This window comes from Protopterus annectens, chromosome 3.part0, assembly GCF_019279795.1.
Source record: "Protopterus annectens isolate FY-2018-M chromosome 3.part0, PAN1.0, whole genome shotgun sequence".
In the NCBI taxonomy this organism is placed as follows: domain Eukaryota; kingdom Metazoa; phylum Chordata; order Ceratodontiformes; family Protopteridae; genus Protopterus; species Protopterus annectens.
In genome coordinates, this window is record NC_056731.1 from 1,792,055,949 (window position 1) to 1,792,080,529 (window position 24,581).

At 40.6% G+C, this 24,581-nt stretch overlaps 1 protein-coding gene across 1 annotated transcript in view; it reads right to left on the reverse strand.

Annotated features, from left to right (window-relative positions):
* CRISPLD1 (cysteine rich secretory protein LCCL domain containing 1) overlaps positions 1 to 24,581 on the reverse strand; it is a 694,545-nt gene that overhangs the window by 343,755 nt on the left and 326,209 nt on the right. The window contains exon 6 of the mRNA XM_044065835.1: positions 4,339 to 4,439. Coding sequence (XP_043921770.1) covers positions 4,339 to 4,439 — 101 coding nt within the window. The remainder of the gene's footprint in view (positions 1 to 4,338; positions 4,440 to 24,581) is intronic.

Genomic DNA, 24,581 nt, shown 5'->3' on the forward strand with positions numbered 1-24,581 from the left:
GTGCATGAGAAAGGGACTTACATTCCTATGCTTGCACAGTACACCAGCAGAATGCAGAAGAAGCAATGGAGAAAAGACAATCACTGATAGACCCATCAGCCTAAGTAACCCGATCTGCAAGGCCATGGAATGGATTATCATGGACCTCATTATCAAGGACATTGGCCACCTCCAAACACTCAATCCCACAAAGTTTGGCTTTATCAAGGGGAGGTCATGTCTGTTAAATTTGGTCGAATTCTTTGAGACAGTCACCAAAGCCATAAATGAGGGGAAGACAGTGCACACCACCTACCTTGACCAGGCCAAAACCTTCAACACTATTTCCCACTCAGGCATAATTGATAAACTCTCTCAACTAGGGATCGATCCATATGTTACCAGATGGGCGTCAACTGGCTCAATGATAAAACCCACCTAGAGAAAATAGAGGAAGCTACCTCAAATAGTAGACCAGTAATGAGCAGTGTACCCCAGGGTTCGGTCTTGGGGCCTCTGTTATTTGGGATATATTTTTCTGAGTTGCAGGCCAAAACCAGTGGGCTATGGCTGACCAGGTTTGCAGATGACTGCAAGCTGGGTGCTGTCATCAATTCCCCTAGTGATGTGGACATCCTTCAAGAGAGTCTCACCCAAACAAATGACTGGCGGCAGAAAAATTGCCTCAAGCTGAATACCAAAAAATGCATAATCATCCCCTCTGGGGAGAGTGACGTCCCCACAAATTATCACATTAATGACAATGTCCTAAGCATGCAATTAGTCATGAGGGATTCAGGCACCCAGATTGATAACCTGATTTTTGACCACCATGTTGCTTCCACTGTATGGAAAGCTTTCTAAATGGCCCACCTCATAAGTAAGGGTATCTCATCCAGGGAAAAGGAGGTCATAACATCCCTGTATTCTTCCCTTATAAGGCTCATTGAGTACAATGCCCCATTTGGCATGTAGCTCACAAAGCACATGCATCAGCTGGAGAGACCACAGAGGTTCCTCACCAGGAGAATCCAGGGCCTCAAAAATCTACCATACACAGATAGGCTAAAAGCCCTATCCCTCTACTCAGTTTCATACAGACTCTTCAAAGGTGAGCTCTGTCTGGCATCAAGGCAATCTCGGACCCCACCTTGATGGGACTGCTGCATATCTACAAGCTCTACTCGAGTAACCTGCACACATGGCCTCAAACTGATCTGTGACATCAACAGGACTTGTTGGTGGGACAGATTAGCATACCAGAGACTCCCGCATCTGTGGAATAAGACTCCCTCTCCATGTCAAGCAGAGTACTTTACCCCTTTTTAAGCACAAACTGGATAACTGGACGGGAAACAAAATACATCCCTGGGATTCCACCCATGTCCCTACTGGACAGGGGCATTGGGTGCTGACTTGTCTAAACATGGGCAAAACTCTTGACTAGGCTAAGAAAGGCCTCAGGGCCAATAGCGTAGGAATGTCCTATGATCCTACAATCCTATACTGGGGAGGGGGGCAAAGGACAAAAAACAGGGAAAGATTTTAAATACTGCTCTTATCAGGTTAGACAGTTGCCAGAATAAGACGCTTTGTGTTACAGTGCATTTTCAGAAGGATATGAAGCCTGAACCTCAAGTATCTGTCATTATTTAATAATATCAATCTCCAGTGGCTAGCTAGAAAACTACAATTTTTATGAGGGAAGACCACAACTAAGAGGCAAAAAGCTGGCCATGCTGGGAAAATCTGGACAGTTGACAGATATGACTGCTGAGATTTTAGTAGGGACAGCAGAAAAATACAAAGAAAATCAAATACACTTCTGTTTCTTTACTTTTGCAGAACATACCTGAGTTTTCTTATATTTTCCGTTTCCTAAGCATATGTCAATAGATATTGCTATATGCTCAGTTTACAAAAGGAACACTGGTTGGGTTGTCCATCAACATGGTCATTTTTAAATAGTAATAAACAGTCATTATATAATGCTTATTAATACCACATGTGCTGCATGACTGACACTGCTAACACTCGTGCATTCTCACTGTGTACCACTCAGGTGGACATTGGTGCACGATTTCCTCCATATGTGACTATGAAGAACTACTATTGTCACCTAGCATAACTGTGCATGTCTAGCCCCACTTTAGTACCCACTTACATCAGCAAGTTATTCTACAGTAATTTGCATATATTTTCTGCAGTGCACATTTTTCCTGCGGAAATGTGCAACATGGAGCTATAAATTGCTACTAACCTCTATATGCCTAATTAATGTGTAGCTACACACTAAATACTATACAGCTTGCTAGCTTTTGTTAAGACCATCTTTAGTAAATTACATGTACACTCTCAAATGCTTTCAAATCACTTACAACTACTAGAGAATTATTCTCTTTACTTCTGCTAACTTTACAGTTGCTAGCTTTGCAGTCAATGCATTATCCAGGATTCAGCAATTAAAATGAGAATCACAGAGAAAGATGTTATCAGGATGGGGGCAACTTCCAGTCAGCGTGAATATAAACAAGGATCTTAAAGTTAGTATTCATTAGGTGAGCTGGCCTGTAGTCATCAGAAGAACTGGCACAAAACGGGGAGATCACTTAACAGTAAAACTGTTGTGAGACTAGTAGAACAGACGGATGCATATATAAGCAGAAGAAAAGCTGCTCAAGAGGAAAGTGAGTGGGAAGAAAGATAATATGGCAAGCTAATGTTCTGCTTAATTGTTGAAATGAAACTGAAGGAAAAATAGTCGTTATTAGATGAAATTCAGATATACAATACCATTAAACAATTCCCCCATCCATTAAGGACTGAGTAATAAAATCGACAACCTGCGATATAATGCAACAGCTAAACTGAGCCCCTTACTTGAATACACTAAGGTTAGCATACTAACTGAAACAACACGATTATTTATTGCCTGATCTGTCAATTACATTCATTTTCATTTCTTCGCATTGTTGCTTCATTAGCCAAAAGGAATAGCATGGACTAGTCAAGTCCTTTATATATGAAATAAAACTTAATAAAAATTGACTTGTCACTGCTAGAAATAGTTTGCACTAATGACAAATATGCTCATATTTTTCAAACTATGTGGAAATTTGATTAAGCAAATAGGGCACAAATGTTGTATATCTTTGAAACATTCTCAGCTGTGGGACTTCCTCTTTAGTTGGTAGTCTGCTCCCTTTCCATTCCTGCCCCTTCGGTCCAATTGCAAATGTATTACAGAAAAGGCACAAACCCTACTAAAGTCACGTGACTTCCTTCTCTCAACTTAAAAGGAAGCTGTTACTACTTTTCCTTTTATTAGCCAACATGACTATAACCTTCTAAAGCTACCACTAAAGTGTTGAACAATAAGTCTACTACGGGTTATCAGTTCAATATTTCCCTTTTTATCTAGTCATTATCATAAAACTAATTATGTTGAGTGAGCAAATAACAGTAAATGCTGAACCAACACACATCCATTGATATCAACCTGGCTTCAAATCTTGACTGTTCAGAGGCTATCAGCCTGCTAAGTTTGGTCTGTCAAAGCAATAGTGGTTGTTTTTGAATGATTTTATCGTTGGAAATTAGTTGTCTAAGAGACCCTCTTTTTATTATTTTAGTAGATATCATGATGTGCACACTTGGATGAACAAACCTCATATCAGTAAAAGTGGCTTCCTAATAAAATATAAATGTAAACTCATCTTACCCCATAATTTCTGAACCACCATTTCCCCAACTTATGTAACCATACTCCAGGTTGTACATCCTTAGAGAAAAGGGGTAAAACACCACTGATTGTGAAAGCCTGTTATAGTATTACTGGTAATGATACGGCCGTAACTAATAATTCATAAGGCCTTTAAGAAATTCAAGAGCATTTTGTTTCTTTTAATTCCATAAATGCTGCTTTATTCAATTTAGGGTCACAAGACTGCTTAAGCCTATCCTGGCACATACTAGGAACAGTCAGAATGCTAATTCCTAGAAAGGATCCCAGTCGACTGTGGGGAGCACACATTACCTCACACACCACCCATAACTTAATGTACATTTTTGAGAATCACCAATTCAGTTTAAAGCATATTATCAGTTCTGTAATGCAGTATTTTTTCTAGATGTGTGTTTATAATCCTACCCGACCTGTTCACTTGTGCAATTCAATAATACTTATTTGAAAAAGAATATAATCTGAATAGAAAAGCAGAACTATAGTAGTCATAACCAAGTCAAAAGCAAACACTTACCTGACACTTGCATGTATTAGCCCAAATAATAACGCTACCTAGATAAGAAAAAAGCATTAAAAACCATTAAAGTTTCCCAAATAAATTTACTGCAGTGTACCTTTGTAGCAGAGGTTATCCTTACAGCCACCGCCATAGCTGGGTGGGCAAGCAGAGCAAGATCGTCCATGTTTATAGGGTGAGTGACCCCACCAGTTTCCCCTGAAAAATGTAAAATAAATAAATAAATAAATAAATTTAAAAAAAAAAGTATTTATGCATAGGTGTGTAGACTGACATTCATTTAAAGGAATGCACAGAAACTATGCATTTTACTAACTTTTATATTCTAATATTTTAAAAAAGGTAATAACTCTGATTTGTCCTTGCATGCTAAATATATCCACAGATTGTATTGCTTTGTCTACCTCCAGACTCTCTCCCACTGATTTATTTTTTTACCTTTGTCAGCAAATGAATTCATGACTTGCTGCATGAGCAAGATGTGAAATCAAAGAAAATATCAATTAGAAAATGTCAAGAAGCTTACAGGTGTTCTCCATGATCCCATTTCTCTATTGACATAATCAAAAAATATTAATAAATGTCATCCCGCAGCATACCATAGATTCATACGTGATTACTACTCCAGGAGGCCTTTTTAAGTCTAGCCATGCTTTCCCATTTGTAAATGACAGGTTAAATTACCCAGGGGCATCTACATGGGTGTAGATGGTAGAGATTTACAAGCTACCTCTGTCAAACAGAGACTTAGGGGCCACTCCAGGAATACATTTCCAATTTCCTTATTCATTGGTCCAGGTTGTATCTCAGTAGGGTCTGGGATGAGCTCTGCTTCACAAGGGGGGGGGGGATCCTGTTCCAGAGTAGGAGTAGATTCTTAGACATGCACCTGTTTCTCCAACATGTTTGATTTATATTACAAATGAGATATAGATTCTTCATATGGGTACCTCCAATGCTGTTAGATTTTTGGCTGTGCAGAAGGTGCATAAGTCAGGCACAGATGACTTCTCAGCAGTCTGTAGAAGACTGAGTGTAAAGATAAGGCTTTGAGGCAGTCTGCACACTGCCAATGGTTAACACCTTATATTCTTCCTCTGAGGAACCTCTATGGATGTTCCACTTGTTACGCACTAACCAATGATTAGCCTAATGAGAGCTGGGCACAGTGGCACAATGGCATCACTGGACCTGGATGCCATGCCATTCCTTATAAGTTGTGCAATAAGATTAATTTCCTTACACCTGCAGTTCTCCAACAGTTGATGAGCTTTAGGGTTCAGACTTGCTCAATAATGTACAATAAATCCATGGTCAGTTCACAGAGAAAGGGTCAGTAATGACACTATGCATGTCGCAATAAGTAAACCATCATTTTAAACTAGCCTAATGGATGAAGAGTGCAGTATTCCTGTTGATGTCTGCAAACTGCACTCATGTCAGTCAACAAGGCAGTTTTATCATGGGTCATAATGACAGCCAGTAAACTGCTGTGCCATCTAAAGCACGGAATGAGGATAAAAATGCAAAAACGCCAGCAATGGCTCTATGTCACATAGTGCCACAGAGCCCTTACTACAACCTAAATGACTGTAGTTCAGTTAACTAGCCGGCCTGTACTTCAGATGAGCAGGACAAAGACTACTGAGTGAGCAACAGGCACTGGCTCAAGCACCCCAGAATGAGACAAGCAACAAGATCCTGGTACATGACCACCACTTGTCAGACAGACAGAAACCGACTTTTGTGTCTCTCACCAAGAGTCCATCTCTGTTTACCATGGACTTGCATTTTACAGGTCTTACTAAACAAGTATCCTGGTCATCCACCAGAGTATTGAGTACAACACAGAAAAGCCCTCAACTATATGCCAAGGATGATGTCACATTACATCTAATCAGTAGTCTCTCACCCTGGGGTTATATATGCATCTGGACGTGCGTTGTTTCCATTGGTTTGGTAGGGAAACTGAAATCTGGGTTAATGCAAACACTCTACTACTCAAGGCAAATCATCAGTAAGGAACCAAAAAAGGAATAAATAACATAAGCACCTCCGTCTCCACTTAATATATCTCTCCACCATGACCCAATATACTCCATGCTGGTGAATCCTACCATATGTTCTCAACCCAGCAATTATTCTTCTAAGATAAGTGCAACAGGAATACATATTCAGGATAGCTAGACCATACATGCTGACATGTGACAGATTAATAAATATTCTACCATTAATTACAAAAATAAATTTTTATACTAAAGGTCACCAGTCTATTGCAGCACTTCCTACCCTTCAATCTAAAACAGATAAAAGGCGTTTCCTAACCCCCAATTATCAACTATTCCAAATTCAAATTATTTATGTGGGTATAGACCAAGTGCTTTTATGAAGCATAAAAAAATAAACATGTTTATGCTGCCTGGGAAAGTCCGACTGGGCAGAGCCCATTTTCTCTAAATCTTTTTATCTGAATTTTGTTTACAGTAACATCCATCAAAGAAAAAAGCAATATACAATGTAATACAATCATATAACAATATAACTTTATAACATTATGAAACTATTTATATCGGTGTCTACACAGTTTAATACAATGCGAACTTTATAATAACTATATATCGTTTTGTTGAATAATTATGTCCATTTTCTCTAGTATTTCCATCACTGTCATCCATGTGTTGCAATATGAAGTGGTTCTGCTGCTTCTGTTCTTCATAGTTGAAACTTTCATATGATCAACTGTTAAGACAAGACTTTTAAATTCCTTGAAGGAAGGAGAAGTTTGACTTTTCCAATGAATGGTAATGATCTTTCGAGCTATAGTTAGTAATGTCCATAATACTGATGTACTTTTTTTTCGGAACACTTCTTGGTATAGGAGAACTGAAAACAGAGACCATTTTCAATAGAAACCTGAGCAGAAAAGCTCCATCACAGTACATTTATATTAATAAGTGAATTTCAGACAGTTACGAGAAAAATAAGTTATATTTCTCATTAAAAAAAAAGCATAACTACACAACACAAAAAAATGAATACCAGCAAATAAATATTGAGAAGCAACTATCCCTCATAAACAAAATCCAAAAGGTAGGTGCTTGAAACCACTGAGCACCAGACTCACTCTAAGCCACCTATACAGGAAATTCTAAAAACATGTTCAGTGATAAGCAAAAGAACATTCCCCAGAGGAATCAGGCTGAACTCTTGGGACCTTGAGTTATCCAAGATTAGAACAGCACAAAGCAGATCAAATCGATGCCAGTTGAGAAGTTACACAGGATAAGAGGGACCCGAGATGAGGAGCAAGGACTAAAAGGGCAAGAACCTTATAGGCAGTAGGACAGCAAATAGGTAACCAGTGCCAACTCCAAAGTTCCAGCATAATATGATGGCATCTAGATGTCCCAATAAATACCCAGGCTGCAGAATTCTGCTTTAGGTCTAGTCCGTCAAGAGTAACATTCACCAACCCCAAATAAGGGGAGTTAGAGTAAGCTAGCTGTGAACAAGCCAAAGCATGAATAACCATAGGTAAAAGTTTGTTGATAAAATTAAATGTGTAATTAGGGAGATATTCTCCAGATTATAAGGATTTGATGACAGCAAACTTCTGGTCATAAATTTTGGGCCAGTCAGCACATATCAACTAAATGACATACCTTCAACAAGAATTCCAGTTTACAGATACATTTTATTTAAAGTTTGGAGAACAGAATTCATTACTTTCAATATATATAACCAATCCAGACCAGAAATATCATTCTTAAATAAAATGCTGTATTTAGTAAAATAATTCAGAAACACCCCCCCACCAAATATTTTTATAATATATAGTATAACTCAATGCGCATATTCAGGCTAGCTGAACGGGACATGCCTCCTTAGTGACGTACTAATAATCTGTTTTCTTTAAATCAAGAAAATAGCCTGTCATCATCTTTCCCTATACTTTGTACTTATCCTCCCATTGTGACTCATCACCCAGCTGTCTACCCCCATTCTAATTTATATAAAAATCTCACAATCTGGTTTTCTTGCCTGCTTTGGAGACCATCATCAATGCTTTAAAGCATACTGTCCACAGACAAAGCTGAAGCATTTTTTTATTTTAGTAGATTTTGAATAAGTTACTATTACTTCAACATTTCTTACATCATTAGGGTCTCCGACCGTGTATGCCACTGTCTTTATCCATTATTTTTGGAAAAGACACTTTACAATGTGACTATAAAATCAACCTTCAAAGTTGAACTTTGTGTAGTTATGCATTCTGTCCTATTATGAAAGCATGTCTCAAAAAATTATTAACCAGCAAAGTCATGTCTACCTTTAATTTAGTAAATTATACTCATATTCAAAACTTCACACCAGGTTTACAAAATTCCATCTGTGTAACCCACCTCATGAACAACTACAATGCTGTTATATGTTTCTATACTAAATGGAGATTTCAGCCAGAAAACGTAATTTCAACAGACTGTGAAATCAAAATTTTAAGACTGAACAACATAATGACACTTCTGCTTTAAGATAACAAGTAATAAAAATGAACATTCTTAATGTTTATCCCAAAACATTAACATCTCCCAAAGGTATGAGTCTGTGATTAATATGGTAACATTTTCTCATAACTTTATTAATCTTATACATCTTGACAGTTTGTAAATTGACAACCTTAGCATATGAACAGTTGCAATTTTTTGTTCTCTGACACACTTTTCAAGTTCATATTCAATGCTTACTATGTAGGATTTTTATGTCCCACCTAATAAATTCTTGCTCAGTGGTAGTTATCCATGGTCACATATTTCCCATATCCTTTTCATGTGTATTGGCTAAAGCCAAGAGTCACCTTCACACCTCCCAAATGGATGGTTGTTGCTGATTGTCCAAGGTCACACCACCCTGTTACATGGTTATCTCGCCACTGCCAACCAATATCTGATGTGGATATCCTACTACAGTCAACCAATAAATATGTGACAACCCTCCACATCTGGGCCAGTAATCAAGGAGCCTCAGTCCTCATCACTGGTACCAGTAAGGAACGTTCGCTGGGAGGATGACAGGTACACACACAGTATTTGTAGAGGCAGCTTTCTGCATCAAGTGCAATTTCCCTTAAGAGCACACAGAGACCACAATCAGTCCGGGGCTGGTTTCTGCCTCTTTCTCCAGATACCCAATAGGATTCCCCACTGGCACAGCTATACAGCTGAGTTCTTAGCCAGGGTTCCAAGCAAAGTCCTCCAACACTCTCTGTCCAACCAGTGCTTTGTGTCCCTATCCAAGTAACTGACACACACACTTGGAGATTTGGTTTACACACACACACACACACACACACACACACACACACACACACACACACACACACACACACACACCCCTGGAAAAGGCTGGCACAGGTTTACTAGCTATGCCCCTTTTTGTCCAGATTATATGGTAGTTATCACTGCCAGCAGAACCCCTCACCAGCTACTTTAAGGCCCTTAAAAAAGGTGTCCGATTTTACTGAGTGAAATTTATATTAATACAAATGGTAGTCTGACCAAGAACAAGGGTATTAGGAGTGGCCCACACAGTGTCACCAAATACATATGCAAGTACTCTCAAAACTTAAATACCTCTACAAAGATTAGCCACAATGGAAGGTTTAAACACATTTAATAATAAATAAAAAAACAAGAAAATACTATGTATATACTCACAGTTACATCAGAGTTCAAAACTGTAAGAATTGATAATACTGTACCATACTGTAGTTAGCTGTAAACACTGTATGCAATGAGACTGAGAAATGAAAGTCTTGATTACCCAAGCTTGTGCTGAATAGGTGTCAGTCTCTCCCTTATGGACCAAGTCTTGTGCACTTTTAAGAATGAATTCTCTAAACACTGCAGTTCATTTAATAAGGTTTTATTAGATGTTCACAATATCCAAATACTGTCTTCATTAACAGTTCTGATAAACAATTCAAGTTGCTGCACGTCACAGTCTGATTGTCCTGAACAACGTAAACTGACATAGTCTCTAGATGACCTGTTTTCTGTACTCATGCTCGAGTGTTAGACATATTTTCTGAAGTAACAGGTCGAATGAACTTACTAACCTTAACTGAACTGCTATTCTGAACACAACATATTATATATTGCTTCAGTCCAGTAATTTATTTACTTTTTCTAACCCTGGTTTCAGGCTTTTGCAAAGAACATTCTGTAGCTGACAAGATTATATCTTTTCCTTGAGAAAGGAACATAACAAGAACGGTCTGCACTCTCCCCTTGAGAAACTGTTATTTGAGCAAGGTCAACATTCAGTGGAAGATTGTTTTGGTTCTGCTTTTCTAAAATGTATGCATAAATGAAAGACAATTTCTAGGCCTATTTTATTCTCTAGCCTGTCTAATGTCTTATAACTACTGTACAATGAAAAACTCTGTGCTAACAAAAACACAGGAAATATTAAAAATAACATGGTAGGACAGGCTCAGACAAATAAAGAAAAACAATATCTAAACTAAGCTTCACTATATGCCTGACTGAATCTAAGGGAATCACTATTCCCTAATAACTTAATAGAGCAAAACAGATGATGTGGTAAATGGTTCTTCTTCTTGTCAGGCCCAAGACAGAATACAGAATGCTCAGTCGCACTAAGAGACTTCTCAAAATAATATCTAAAATATTACTTCTGAGAAGGCTTGCAGAATGACATCACTTCAGGTCATCTGACTTCTTGTTCCAATGCAAACCTCCATTGCTGGAAGTTGGCAGGATTTAGCACCTGCCTGTAAAAAGACACACACAATGGCTTTTGCTCAGATCTGTGGCAGGTGCAGGAAGTCATAAAACAATTTCATACCTCCATGCTTCCAAAGTAGTAATTAGTTCACCCCAAACACAATACAGAAAGCTTCCTAGTACAGACTCTGTTTCTGGCTGCATTGACATCTGTGAGATAGCATCTTTATGGCGTAGCCTACAAAGTAATTTCATTTCAGATATTTTTCTAAAGATTGCAAGACTGAGGTTAACCTTCCAGTTTTGTCTATTAAAACATATACATTTAAACAGTTACAATAGTGAATGCACATTTCTGTTCTCTCCAGTAGGACACACTGTGGATACATTTCAAATACAAGCACTTTACAAATACCTGTTCAACACAAATGTCTGTACAAATCAGTTTGATATACACATGACATACAGTTCTAATATATTTGTAACACCAGCATCTTGTATGACATACAGTTCTAATACATTTGTAACACAAGCATCTTGTATAAATCAGTCTGATATTCACAAATGACACAATTATTTACAAAATTCTAACTAGCTGTGCTGGCCATATCTCCTTTTGTCACTCCTCTTCCCCCTTTGAAGACTCAAGCTAGTTTTTAAACTGCCCCTTGAGAAACATTGCTTAAGTGGGATGAGCCTATCTGGGAATACATTACACCATACCCTGTTTTGAGAGCCCATCTACAATGGCATTGAAAACCCCATTACAGTGTTGCACTCATATCACATGGCTGCAACCCTAGCCTCCACCATAGTAACTTGGGATTTTGCTAGCAAGCTGCTTGTAGCCATAGATCCCCCTCAGATTCTTCCTGCCTCCTACTGCAAATATTCAGCACAAGAGCCTCTCTATCATGGTAAGGTTTCATCCTGTTAATATAGTACAGTTTGTGCCTCTGCCTCCTGCCTAGCAGTTCTACCATGTAGTTAACATCACTGACCCACCTTACCACTTTAAAGGGTCCCTCCCAAGCTGCCTGCAGCTTATTGTGACTGATAGGAATGAAAACCATAACCTACTGCCCAACAGCATATTATCTGGCTCAAGCATTCCTGTCATACCAGACCTTTTTTTGCTGTTGGGCTCCTGCCAGGCTCTCCTGGGCCAAGCCCATGAGTTCCCTGAGCCTTGTCCTGAGGTTTAGGACATATGCCGCAACAGACTCTGTGTGGGATTCACAGATAACCTCCCACTCACCGCAAATCAAATCTAGAGATCATCTCACCCTATGTCGATACAGCAACTCAAAAGGTGAGAAACCCATGGATTCCTGGGACACCTCTCTGTAAGCAAACAACAGATGGGGAAAATATTTGCCACATTCCCACTTAAACTGGTCTGCAAATGCCCATAGCATGGTCTTTAGTGTAGAGTTTAACCTCTCCACCAGACCATTAGTCTGGGGGTAGTCTTTAGATGCTTCACCCCACAGTGCTTCCACAGACAAGCCATTAGAGCTGACATGAAATTTGCACCTCTGTCAGTCAGTATTTCATTTGGGAAACCTACCTTCCTGAAAATCTCTAGCAAAACATGTGCTCCCTTCTCTGCCTCAATAGAGGACAGAGCCACCACATCAGGGTATCTAGTAGCATAATCTACTACCCCTAGGATATACTTCTTTTCTGTGGAATTTGGGGTACTCAGAGGCCCCACAATATCCACAGCTACCTTCTGAAATGGTTTTCAATCACAGGCAAAGGCATCAAAGGAGATTTGACCTTGCCTCCTGCCTTGCCTACATTTTGGCACTGCTCATAGATACTGCAGTACCCTGTTACATCCCTTGCAATCCCAGGCCAATAAAAGTACTGCATAATACGTTTCTTGGTATGCTTTACGCCCACATAACCTGCAAAGGGAATGTAATGGGCTATGGCTAGAAGTGCCAGGTGGTAGGCTCTGAGCACTACCAACTGCTGTATTCTCTCACCCTCTAGCCCTCCCTCAGGAGTACATTCTCTATTCAGTAACCCTTTGTTCCAGTATATGGAATCCCCTTTTCCTTCAGAATCAGGCAGCTCCCTAGCTACCTCCCAAAAGCCTTGTAGTGTAGGGTCTAAGAGCTGAGGCTGTCTCAACTCTCTCTATGTAACAATTCCCAGCTCCCCTTCCACAGGATGTCTGGTATCCTCTGACAGCGGTGCCTCACTGTCACCCTGGGTACTACTACTCACCTCTGCCCTTACAGTCACTCTGTCCAAATGAACATCAGTACCCACCAGCTGCTGTAGCTCACCTTCAGTCTTCCACTGCTACAGGGTAGCTCCCTCCCTGATGAAGCCACCTCACCAGTCCAGGCTTCAGGTGTGCTGTCTGTCTGGGTCCCTCCCAGGCTACCAGACCCAAATGCCTGTCTTCCAGCCTGACTGCATGTAACTGCATGCACACAAGATACTGCATTGTCAAAATCATTCCCTATCAGGACATCTGCAGAGATATCATCAAGCACACCTAATTGCTTGCTTCCTTTTCCATCCTGTCCTCCCAGTCAAGATGAACCTAGCCAAAGGTATTTCAAATAGGGTCCCTGCTAAAGCTCTGCTCCTCTTTAACCATTGCAGGCTTCACAATGGTTAGGTCAGAGGCTATGTCTCTCTTAGAAGTGGCCTGTTTCCCATCTACTAAGATAGGATATAATCTCTTATGGTAGTTTGGTACCCTGGAGACAACTTACTACTGGCATTCTGTTAATCCCACTTGCTGGCTCCCCTACTTTTTGTTCCCCACCTTTCCTCTGTGAACATCTATATGCTGCATGGCCCCACTGGTTATATTTAAAACATTTAACCCTTGATCCTGACCATGTACCTGAAGTAGTGGCTTCCCCTGTTACTGGCAGACTCTTTTGCAGTGGTTTAGGCTTCACACCACGGGCTCCCTTATATCCATGTGCAGCACTGGGTATCATTTTCCTGTGCAGTGATGCCCTGCTTGGTAGGTGTAAGTCTCCTTTTTCCCCAACTCCTCTGTGGTGTTGCATTCCCTATCTGCCAATCAGATTCTCATGTCTTCAGGCAAAGAGCTAAGGGCTTGTTCCCTCACCAAAAGGTCTACCAGCCCTTCAAAAGTGTTGACCTGACAACCACTCACCCACCTATGAAAAGTGCTTAACTCAGGAATATAATCACACACACTTTCATCTGCCTTGCATCTATTCTCACAAAACCTTTTTCTATAAGCTTCAGGTGTTAACTTAAAGCATTCCATTAAACAATTTTTAGCTGTATTATAATTTAAGCAATCAGTATCAGACAATTTGGAAACAGCAGTTACAGCTTTACCATGGAGTAAGGGGGCCAGGAACCATACCCAGAGCCCTTGGTCAACATTATACTGGTTACATACCCTTTCAAACATTTGAATAAAACTATCAACATTATCACCGTATGTAAAGTGTGGAAGAAATGTACTGACCTTTGTTGCTTCTGGTGTTCGGTTATTCTCTTCCCCATTACTTCATAACCCTGGCGAAGAGTCCGCGTTTCTTTTTCATGTTGCCTCTGCCTCTCATTTTCCTCAGCTTCCAGACGTCTCAGTCTCTCTGCTGATTCTAATTCCGTTTCTCCTTTTCTTCAGCCTCCATATGCTGCAGTCTATCTGCTGGTTATAGTTCCAAACATTTGGCCTTCAGTTGAAGTCTCTAACTCCAGACAGATTTTTAAGTCCTCTGAGGAAAGGTTTAACTGTCCATTTTCTGAGAGCTGTACATCCCCAAGGCCAGTCTGATTGTTTTCCTGGTTGCTGGTCTGTGATGCAGCTGTGACTAAGACTGTAATAATTTTCCCTTTAGTCAGGTTGAAATGCATCAGTCCTTTGGCTTGGCACATCTCAGCCAACTGGTTCCTTGTGAGCCTGCCATAATCCTCTACTGACATCATTGCCTGCTCTCCCTGTATAACTAAGCTAACAAAAAATAAATAAAACTATTGTGATATGAAACTCTGAATGTCTACCATGTGGCTGCTTGACAGTACAAACACCTTCTTTAGTGACCAGTGTTTACCTGCTACTGGAGTTCAGTATCCACACCACTGTTCACCAATATGTGACGAATCACCACTCTGCCACCAATATGTGACGTGGATATCCCACCACTGCCAACCAATAAATATGTGATGACCTGCCATCTCTGGGCCAGTAATCAAGCAGCCTCAATCCTCACCATGGGATGTTCACTGGGAGGATGATAGGTACCCACATAATATTTCCAGATGCAGTTCTTCTGTATCAAGTGCAATTTCCCTTAAGAGCACACACAGACCACAATCAGTATGGGGATGATTTCTTCCTCTTTCTCCAGATCCCAATAAGACTCCCCACTGGCACAGGTATAGAGTTCAGTCCTTGGCCAGGGTTCCAAGAAAAGTCCTCCACCACTCTCTCTGTCCAACCACTATGTCATGGCCCTGTCCAAGTAGCTGGCACACATACTCTTAGAGATTTATTTTACACAAACACACACACACACACACACACGCACACACACACACACACACACACACACACACACACACACACACACACACACACACACACTGGGAAAGGCTGGCACAGGTGTTCTAGCTATGCCCCCTTCTGCCCAGACTATAAGGCAGTTATTACTGCCATCAGAACCCCTCACCAGCTACTTTAAGGCCCTTAACAAAAGTTTTACTGAGTGAAATCAATATTTATACAAATGGTAGTTTGACAAACAGCAAGGCTGCTAGAAGTGGCCCACACAGTGCCCCAATATAAATAAGCAAGTACTATCAAAACTTAAATATCTCTAAAAAGATCAGCCACAATGGGAGTTTTAAAAATATTTAATAATAAATATTAAAACAAGAAAATACTAAGTATACATTCACAGTGACATCAGAGTTCAAAACACAGGAAATATTTAAAATAACATTGCAGGACAGGCTCAGACAAATAAAGAAACACAATACCTAAGCTTCACTATATTCCTGACTGGATCTAAGAGAATCACTATTCCCTAAGATCGTACTTAATAGAGCAATGCAGATGATGTGGTGAAGAGTTCTTCTTGTTGTGAGGCCCAAGCCAGAATACAAAATGCTCAGTCCCACTAAGGGACTTCTCAAAATAATATATAACATATTATTTCTGAGATCTTGCAGAATGACTACTTCTGGTCAGCTGACTTCTAGTTCCAATGCAAACCCCCCATTGCTGGAAACTGGCAAGATTTAGCACCTGCCTGTAAATATACACACACAAGGGCTTTTGGTCAGATTTGTGACAGGTGCTGGAAGTCATAAAACAATTTCATACCTCCATGCTTCCAGAGTAGTAATTAGTTCACCCCAAAGACAACACAGAAAGCTTCCTAGTACAGACATTGTATCTCTGGCTGCATTAAAACCTGTGAGACAGCATATTTATGGCCTAGCCTATAAAGTGATTTAATTTCAGATATTTTTCTAAAGTTTGCTGGACTGATGTCAACCCTCCAGTTTACTTTGTTAAAACATATACCTTTAAAAAGTTACAATAATGCATGTACATTTCTGTTCTCTCCAGTAGGACACACTGTGGATTTGTTTCAAACACGAGCACTTTATAAATACCTTTTCAACACAAACATCTGTACAACTCAGTTTGATATACACATGACTTACAGTTCTAATACATTTGTAACACAAGCATCTTGTGAATGATATTCACAAATGACATAATTATTTACAAAATTCCAGCTAGCTGTGCTAGCAGTACCTCCTTTCATCACACACCCATCTAGCAAATTTATGTTTGGTACTTATGATCCAGGGGCTTCCCTCCTTATGGCTTTATGTTCAGTATGCATCACCTGGGGTTATTCCAAGCCTCCTGAAATTTGCATCCAGGGTTTGTTGTGTAGTTTTAGCCTACATTTCACATTCATCTAAACTACTTAATCCCCCTGTAACACCATCCCTACCTTCCAAACCAATGCTCAGTGCTCAGACTTTAGTGTGTGACAGTGCTGTGAGCTGCTAATAAGCTTTATCCTACAGTCCTGGGTTTGAGTCCATTAGTCCGCATTTGCCATCCTCATAGGTAAGGAGAATACCATGCACACAGGGGCACACTGTATTGTGTGATTTCTGAGATGAACGCCTGGAAAACCATCACTCATGCTTCAGAAGGAGAGGCAGGGCTGCCTGGGAGAACATACCAATTTCAGAAGTTAGAAAATGTTCTAAACTGCAACCTGTTTATGTCCTCTGCCCATCATTTTACTTTGGTACATACAAAAGATAGGACAGCATGAAAAAAAATCTCAAAACACTCCTGATGGTTGACTGAATGATAGCCCCTCCCATCTGCCACCCCATTGTCGGGGAATAAATGGGCCAGTTGGTGGGGGAGTGGCTAATAATCAGACACGGGGGCTAAACAAAATAATGATACACACATGAATAAACTCACAATTCCATGTCTTGTAGTTTATTTCTGATCTTCATTTACTAATTGTATTATTTTCTAGTTCTTTTGTCCGTTTGGATTTCTGCTATATGCTGTGGTTTCTTCCCACTTACAAATTTCACTATGTCTGAATGACTGTTCTTACATCTATATGGCCTTATTATTTAAAGTATTTAGATGTGTAATATTAAATATCTAACAAAGTAATGTCACAGCAACAAGGCAAGAAAAAAACATATTTACAGAAGTCTGCAGTATAATTAATAATACACTACAATAAATAATCAAACTACAAAAAAAAAAATCAAAATTTTCACAAAAGTAGTCATGTGAAGATATTTTTAGATGTCCTTACTGGGATCTAAATACAGTTTCCTAAAATGATGGAAGCATTTTCAGAATCACTTAATCTAAGTCAGGGAAGATAGCTGATTCCACAGGACTGAGGCAAGATAAGTGAATTAAACTGTTTTTAATGTAGACAGTGAAACGGATAATATCACCTAACTTGATGAATAATATCACCTAACTTGATGAACTGAAGGTGTTCTAGTCAGAGAATGAGCCTGAGAAATTCGCTAAGATATATAGGATCCTGTTTATAAAATAGAAGCTAATGCACATTTCACAGAACCAGAAGTATGACTGTTTCTAGAACTGTCAGTCAGTCTGCCAGTTGAATTCTCCATTTGCTGCAGTCCATCCAACCCACCATTTGTAGGACTGGAGGCATTTCAGTACTCCGTGTGTGAAATAACCAGCACGTTTACTAATTATGCTCATCCCTTAATGGTTTAATGTGTTTGGTCTGGGAGATATTCTTCCAACAACTTTGAAGAAACTGATTAAAAAAATGGGGACTTTGTATTATTTTCCATCTTCTGCTACCTCTACCCTACCCTGCAATCCTAACTGCTATGTGGACCCACTTATTTCCCTCGTCCAAGATCCATATGGCTAATTGCTCTACGTAACTGCTCATTGCCCTTGGGTAAGATCCATATGGCAAATTTGTTCCCTGGAGCTGAGTCAAGAAAGACAGCAGTGGCAACTGGTACCTACATACTTGAAAACCTGGATTTTTTCTGTAATTCTTCTTTTTCCACTACATATACTTGATTCATGCAATGGGCCCTGCAACTGACATCCACTCTCCCATGTATGATATAATCAGAACCTCTGCTACCCTTGAAGGCTACATTGTAGCAAGATTCCTGGCATCCAGCTGGTCTTCAGTCATGGAGTCAGCAAGCCTGTTCTTAACCTATCTCCTTGAGAACAGGCAAGTAAGGTATAACTGGTCATTTCTCTTCTCCTCATGTCAATTCCAACATGCGTCCAGACCATTAAGTGAACTCAGGTCAGCTGGGTCATAGTCGGGGTTTGCTCTGCTGACTGAAGGGGGAATTTGTATTAAATGACAGCAATTATTATTGTCCAGTATCTGCTTATATTTTCTCATGTACGCATTGGGCCATTGACTGAACCCCCAAGAGATGAGTGCATTATTATTTTACAAATGAAGATACAAGGAATTCATTGATAAAATAGCATAGATTCAGCTGCATGTCCCAAAAACCCTCAATGATTTCTTTTTAAGCCACATAAAGGATTCTGCTGTGACATGCCTTATTTATTCCTGCGGAACCTGAGCCAAGGCTGAATCTTAGAAAACTGGAAGTTGGCCACTATTACTTCACTACCTAATAGGGGGCACACAACCAATCCAACAAATTATAGAGCAATCAGTCTTACTAACATTGTCAGAAAGGTATTTGAAAGTCCCCTTTGTTAAGGCAATTTCTCCAACAATGTTATTAAAAGCCAAAACAGGCATAAACATCATCATCATCAAACCCCTCTTTCCCATTTCTATATGGTGTTGGAATGTCAAGTCAACTGTTGCCATCTTTCTCTATTTAGTGCCACTCTCCTACCTTCTTTGACAGCCATGCCTGACAATCACAGGTCTTCTCAATCTACTCATCTCTTTGCTGGATGCCCTTATTTCATCTTCCCTTCTTCCTGTCTATCCCAAATTTTCTTCACCAGACTGTATTCTGCTTTCATAGGTTCAAAGGTAGATACTAGGTTATTGGCCTTAGGGCCTATATAAACCTAGCCAAAAAGGTACCCTGGCTTTTGCCACCCAAGAAAATTATTTTCCTGTGCCCCTGTCGAGCAGGGAAGTCTCTGGGACAGAAATCTATCCCTCCAGCATGTTCTGTTTACTGTGGTGACAAGGTTTAGGTCCCTACAGCATATAGCTCGAAGGGACTGAGATTTCTTTAGGTGGAGCATGTCCAACAGCTCTGGGTTTGACATAGCTTTGTATGTTAGGCAGAGATTGCCTCTGAGTAGGCGATATGCAACGGAGTAAAACTGGAGTTTTTTGAGACGGTCTGCGTAGGGCATCTGTTTAAGACCGGTAATCCTCTTTGTGAGGTATTTCTGCGCCCTTTCCAGTTGCTGTAGATGTCTTGTGAGGTACACACCAAAAGGGGAGCTGTATTCTATAATGGGTCTAATGAGTGACAAGTAGAGGGGAACAATGACCTCTTTTTTCCTGGATGAGAAACTTTTTGTGATGAGGTGTGCCACGTAGAAGGATTTCCTGACTACTGTGGTGATGTGATTATCAAAGGAGAGACTACTGTCCACCTGTGTCCCAAGGTCTTTTATCACACTTTCGGTGTTAAGTAGACTACTGCCTATGACAATGCACTTTTTGGCACTGAGCTTGAGGCCATGGCTTTGACACCAGGAATCTGTCTCAGTGAGGCCCTTTTGTAGGATGTCCACATTGTTAGGAGTTTTGATTATGGCTCCTAGTTTGCAGTCATCTGCGAACTTCATTAGCCAAAGACCTTCTGTGCTAGCCTGTACTTCAGAGAAGTAGATACCAAACAGGAGAGGACCCAGGACTGAACCCTGTGGTACTCCACTTGTCACTGGTCTAAAGTCAGATTTGGAGTCTGCTACTTTCACAGTGTGGCTTTTGTCAGTGAGCCAGTTAGCAACCCATCTTGTGACATAGGGATTTATACCTAGTTTAGTGAGTTTATCTATAATTCCAGAGTGGGGGATGGTGTTGAAAGCCTTGACGAGATCTAGATAGGCTGTGTGAACCACCTTACCCTCATTTACGGCTTTGGTGACCACTTCAAAGAAGTCCTATCAGGTTTAGGAGACATGACCTGCCTTTTACAAACCCGAACTGGGTGGGGCCCAGAGTTTGGAGATTATCAATGTCATTGTTTATAAGTTCCATGATGATACATTCCATAGCCTTGCAGACCAGGCTCGTCAGGCTAATAGGGCAGTAGCTCCTGGGATCCGTGGTGGCTCCCCCATTGTGGAGTGGGAAAACAGTCACTGTGCACCATTCAGTGGGCACAAAGTCTGAGGTGAGGCTATGACTGAACATGGTTCTTAGGTGGGGTGCCAGTTCATTCTGTATTTCATGTAGAACACAGCCTGGGATGTTGTCAGGTCCCATGGATGCTGTGTTCTTGGCTTTGGAGAGTGTGTTTTTTACCTGTGCAGCCATAATTACAGAAACTTTGCATTCTTTCAGTATAGAGATAGGCCCTTTAGGGGGTGAGAGGGGGCTAAAGTTAGCACTGAACCTATCTGCCAGGATGTTGGCAATATCAGTTGGTTCTGTATATTTAGTGCCATTGTGCTGTAACTCAGAGCAGATCGGAGTGTTGCCATTGAGATTCTTGACATAACTATAGAATGATTTGTGGTTGTCTTTAGAATCAGTGGCGATTTTGGTTTTGTGACTAGCTTTGGAGGATTTTATGATGGATCTCAGCTTCTTAGTGAGGCTGACCACAGAGTTCCTCCAATCATGGGATTTTACTCTTTTTTGCAACAGTTTCTTCCTTCTGTTGTAGAGTTTTGCTTATGGCAGGGGACCACCAGATTGGCTTCCTTTTTTGAAGAATAGCATCTTGGTTCTGTTAGGGATTACATGATCCGTGCACTTGTGTAAGTGCTTATAAAGTGCATTTGTGTAGGATTCAGCAGTCGTACCTCTATTGTCCATCTGCATGGGTGTTGTGAAGTTTGCCACTTCTGTCTTAAGAAGTGTAAAGTTGGCTTAGGAGAATTTTTTATGGTGGTTTCCCTAATGGGGGGGAGGGGCTGGGGGTGGGATGTGGATGTCTACGGTGATTAGCTTGTGGTCAGATCTGACCAACGAGGAACTGACCTCTGGTGTGGAACACCAGTTGCTCATGTTGGTAATGACCAGGTCTAGGATATTGCTGCCCCTGGGGGGGTGTGGATAAGTTGATCCAAAGCGTTGGAATTTATGAATTCCAGAAAATGTTGAGCAAAAGAGTTGGTACATGAGTAGTTTTCCCAGTTAATGGTGGGGTACTTGAAATCACCCATTATTATGGTGTTAGGTTGTACCCTAATATTTTCCACTGTATCAAGAAATGTGTGCCTAAACCATTGTAATCTGTTCTATTTTACCATCTCTGGAACTGGAGCTACTTGGGCTTCTGCTATGATATCCTCATTTCTTCATCTGTCCTGCAGTGTTCATCCTACTGCTACCCATTTCAGGCACTTCAGCTCCAATTTTGTAGCTTCCACAACTACTCTCCCTTCACTGCCCAAGTCTCTACACTACTCACAGAAGTATTGGTAGCGCCACTGTTACTTTTCAGCTTCTTTGGTATTCTTTCACACACTACCCCTGACACTCTGTGCCAGTTGGTTGTATTCCCATTGATTCTAGCTTTGACCTTCTCATTCAAACTTCCATTCTTCTGAAGCACACCTCTAAACTATTAATCTGTTGCACTTCTATATCAGTTCTCAGCTAATTGGATTCCCCCATTTGCTGTTTTATGTGTACTTAATTTCATCCTCCTGTGTGCTTTCAGCTTTTTGTTCCAGTATCATATCATTTGCTGAAGCTCTTGTTCAGAGTCTGCTTGTATTGCCACATCATCTGCATGTAGCAGCTTTGTTAATGGACTACATTAGTAAACATGTCACAGGACAAGCATCACCTTTAGGAACGGTAGTGGCCTCAGAGCTGTAACCAGATGTACACCCAATCCCATTAGCAAACCCTCTGTGAGTCTGAACTCTATATGTACTTGTGTAATTGGGTCAGTGTATATAGCCTGCACTAATTCTACTAATATTTCTAGGAATTTGAACCATCACTGGACTACCTAGTCAGCTTTCTTGGGAACATGTCATATGCTTTCTTCAAATCAAGGAATGCCCAGTTGGGCCATTTTTCATCTCTAGCTTCTTCTCAACTATCTGTCTCACTGCAAATGTTGGGTCACGTGCACTACTCCCTAATTTGAATCCAATCTGCTCATCTTCAATCTTACCTTTTACTACTCTGGATAGTCATTTAATAATTATCATCCGCAGAATGTTCACACAGTGTGACAGGAGTTTGATACCTCTATGCTGCCTACAGTTGTGAATGTCCTTTTTGTTTTGGTACAATGGTACTAGAATGCTTATTTGCTGGTCATCTGGGGTATGCAACTCTTTTTATACTGTTATAAGTACCCCAGGAAGAAATTTCTCCCTAATCATAAGCTAATCACCCTTGACATTCACATTCCACCCCCAAGTAAGGAAACCTCCGTAAAAAACTTTTCCAAAGCCAACTTCATGCTACTCAATTCAGAAGTGACAAACTTCATGATACCCATGCAGACGGGAGCTGAAAGCTTGACTGCTGAATCCTGCACTAAGGCACTGTATGAGCACATCCACTCGTGCATGAATCGTGCCAACCTAAATAGAACCAGAATGCTCTCCTCCAAGAAAAGGAAGCCAATCTGGTGGTCCCCTGCCATAAACAAACTATATAACAGAAAGAAGAAACAGTTGCAGAAAAGAGGAAAATCCCAGGATGCAAAAAAACTCCCTTACCAGCCTCAGTAAGAAGCTGAGATCCTTCATAAAATCCTCCAAAGCTAGTTACAAAAATAAAATTGATAAAGATTCAAAAGACAACCACAAGGCATTGTACAGTTATGTCAAAAATCTAAAGGGCAATGCTCAGATCTGATCTGAGTTACAACAGAATGGCATTAAATATACTGATCCCAAGGATATTCCAATATCCTGGCAGATCGATTTAGTGCCAACTTCACCCCCCTCTCACCCCCTAAACGGCCCATCTCAATACCAAAAGATTGCCAAATTCCAGTAATCACGGCCACACAGGTAGAAACTGCACTGTCCAAAGCTAAGAATACAGTATCCATGGGACCAGATGACATGCTGGGTTGTGTATAAAATTAATTGGCACCTCACCTAAGTGTCATGTCTAATCATAGCCTCACCTCAGGCTTTGTGCCCACTGAGTGGCGCACAGCTACAGTTATTACACTCCACAAGGGGGAATCCACCTTGGATCCCAGGAACTACCCTCCCATCAGACTGACGAGTCTGATCTGCAAGGGCATGAAATGCATTACCATGGAACTTATAAACAAAGACATTGGCAACTGTCACACACTGGACTCCACCCAGTTTGGGTTGGTGAAGGGATGATCTTGTCTCCTGAACCTGATTGATTTCTTTGAATCAGTCTCCAGAGCTGTGGACGAGGGTAAGGCAGTCCACACAGTCTATCTGGACCTCGCCAAGGTCTTCAACACTATCCCCTACTCTGGAATCATGGATAAACTTACTAAGCTGGGCATAAATCCCTACATCACTCGATCAGTTGCCAACTGGCTTACTGACAGAAACCAGACTGTAAAAGTAGCCAACTCCAAATCCAGCTCCAGAGAGGTGACAAGTGGAGTACATCAGGGTTCAGTCCTGGGACAGCTCTTGTTTGGCATCTACTTCTCTGAAGTACAGGCCAACACTAAGGGACTCTGGCTAACAAAGTTTGCAAATGACTGCAAACTGGGAGCCATTAGTGAATCCCCAAATGATGTGCATATTCTACAAAAGGGCCTTACAAAAACAGATGCTTGGTGCCAGAGCCATGGGCTCAAGCTTAATGCCAAGAAATGTATAGTTATCCCCTTTGGGAAAAACCATGTACCCATGAATTATCACATAGGTGGCAGTACACTAAACACTGAAAGTGTGATGAGAGACTTAGGG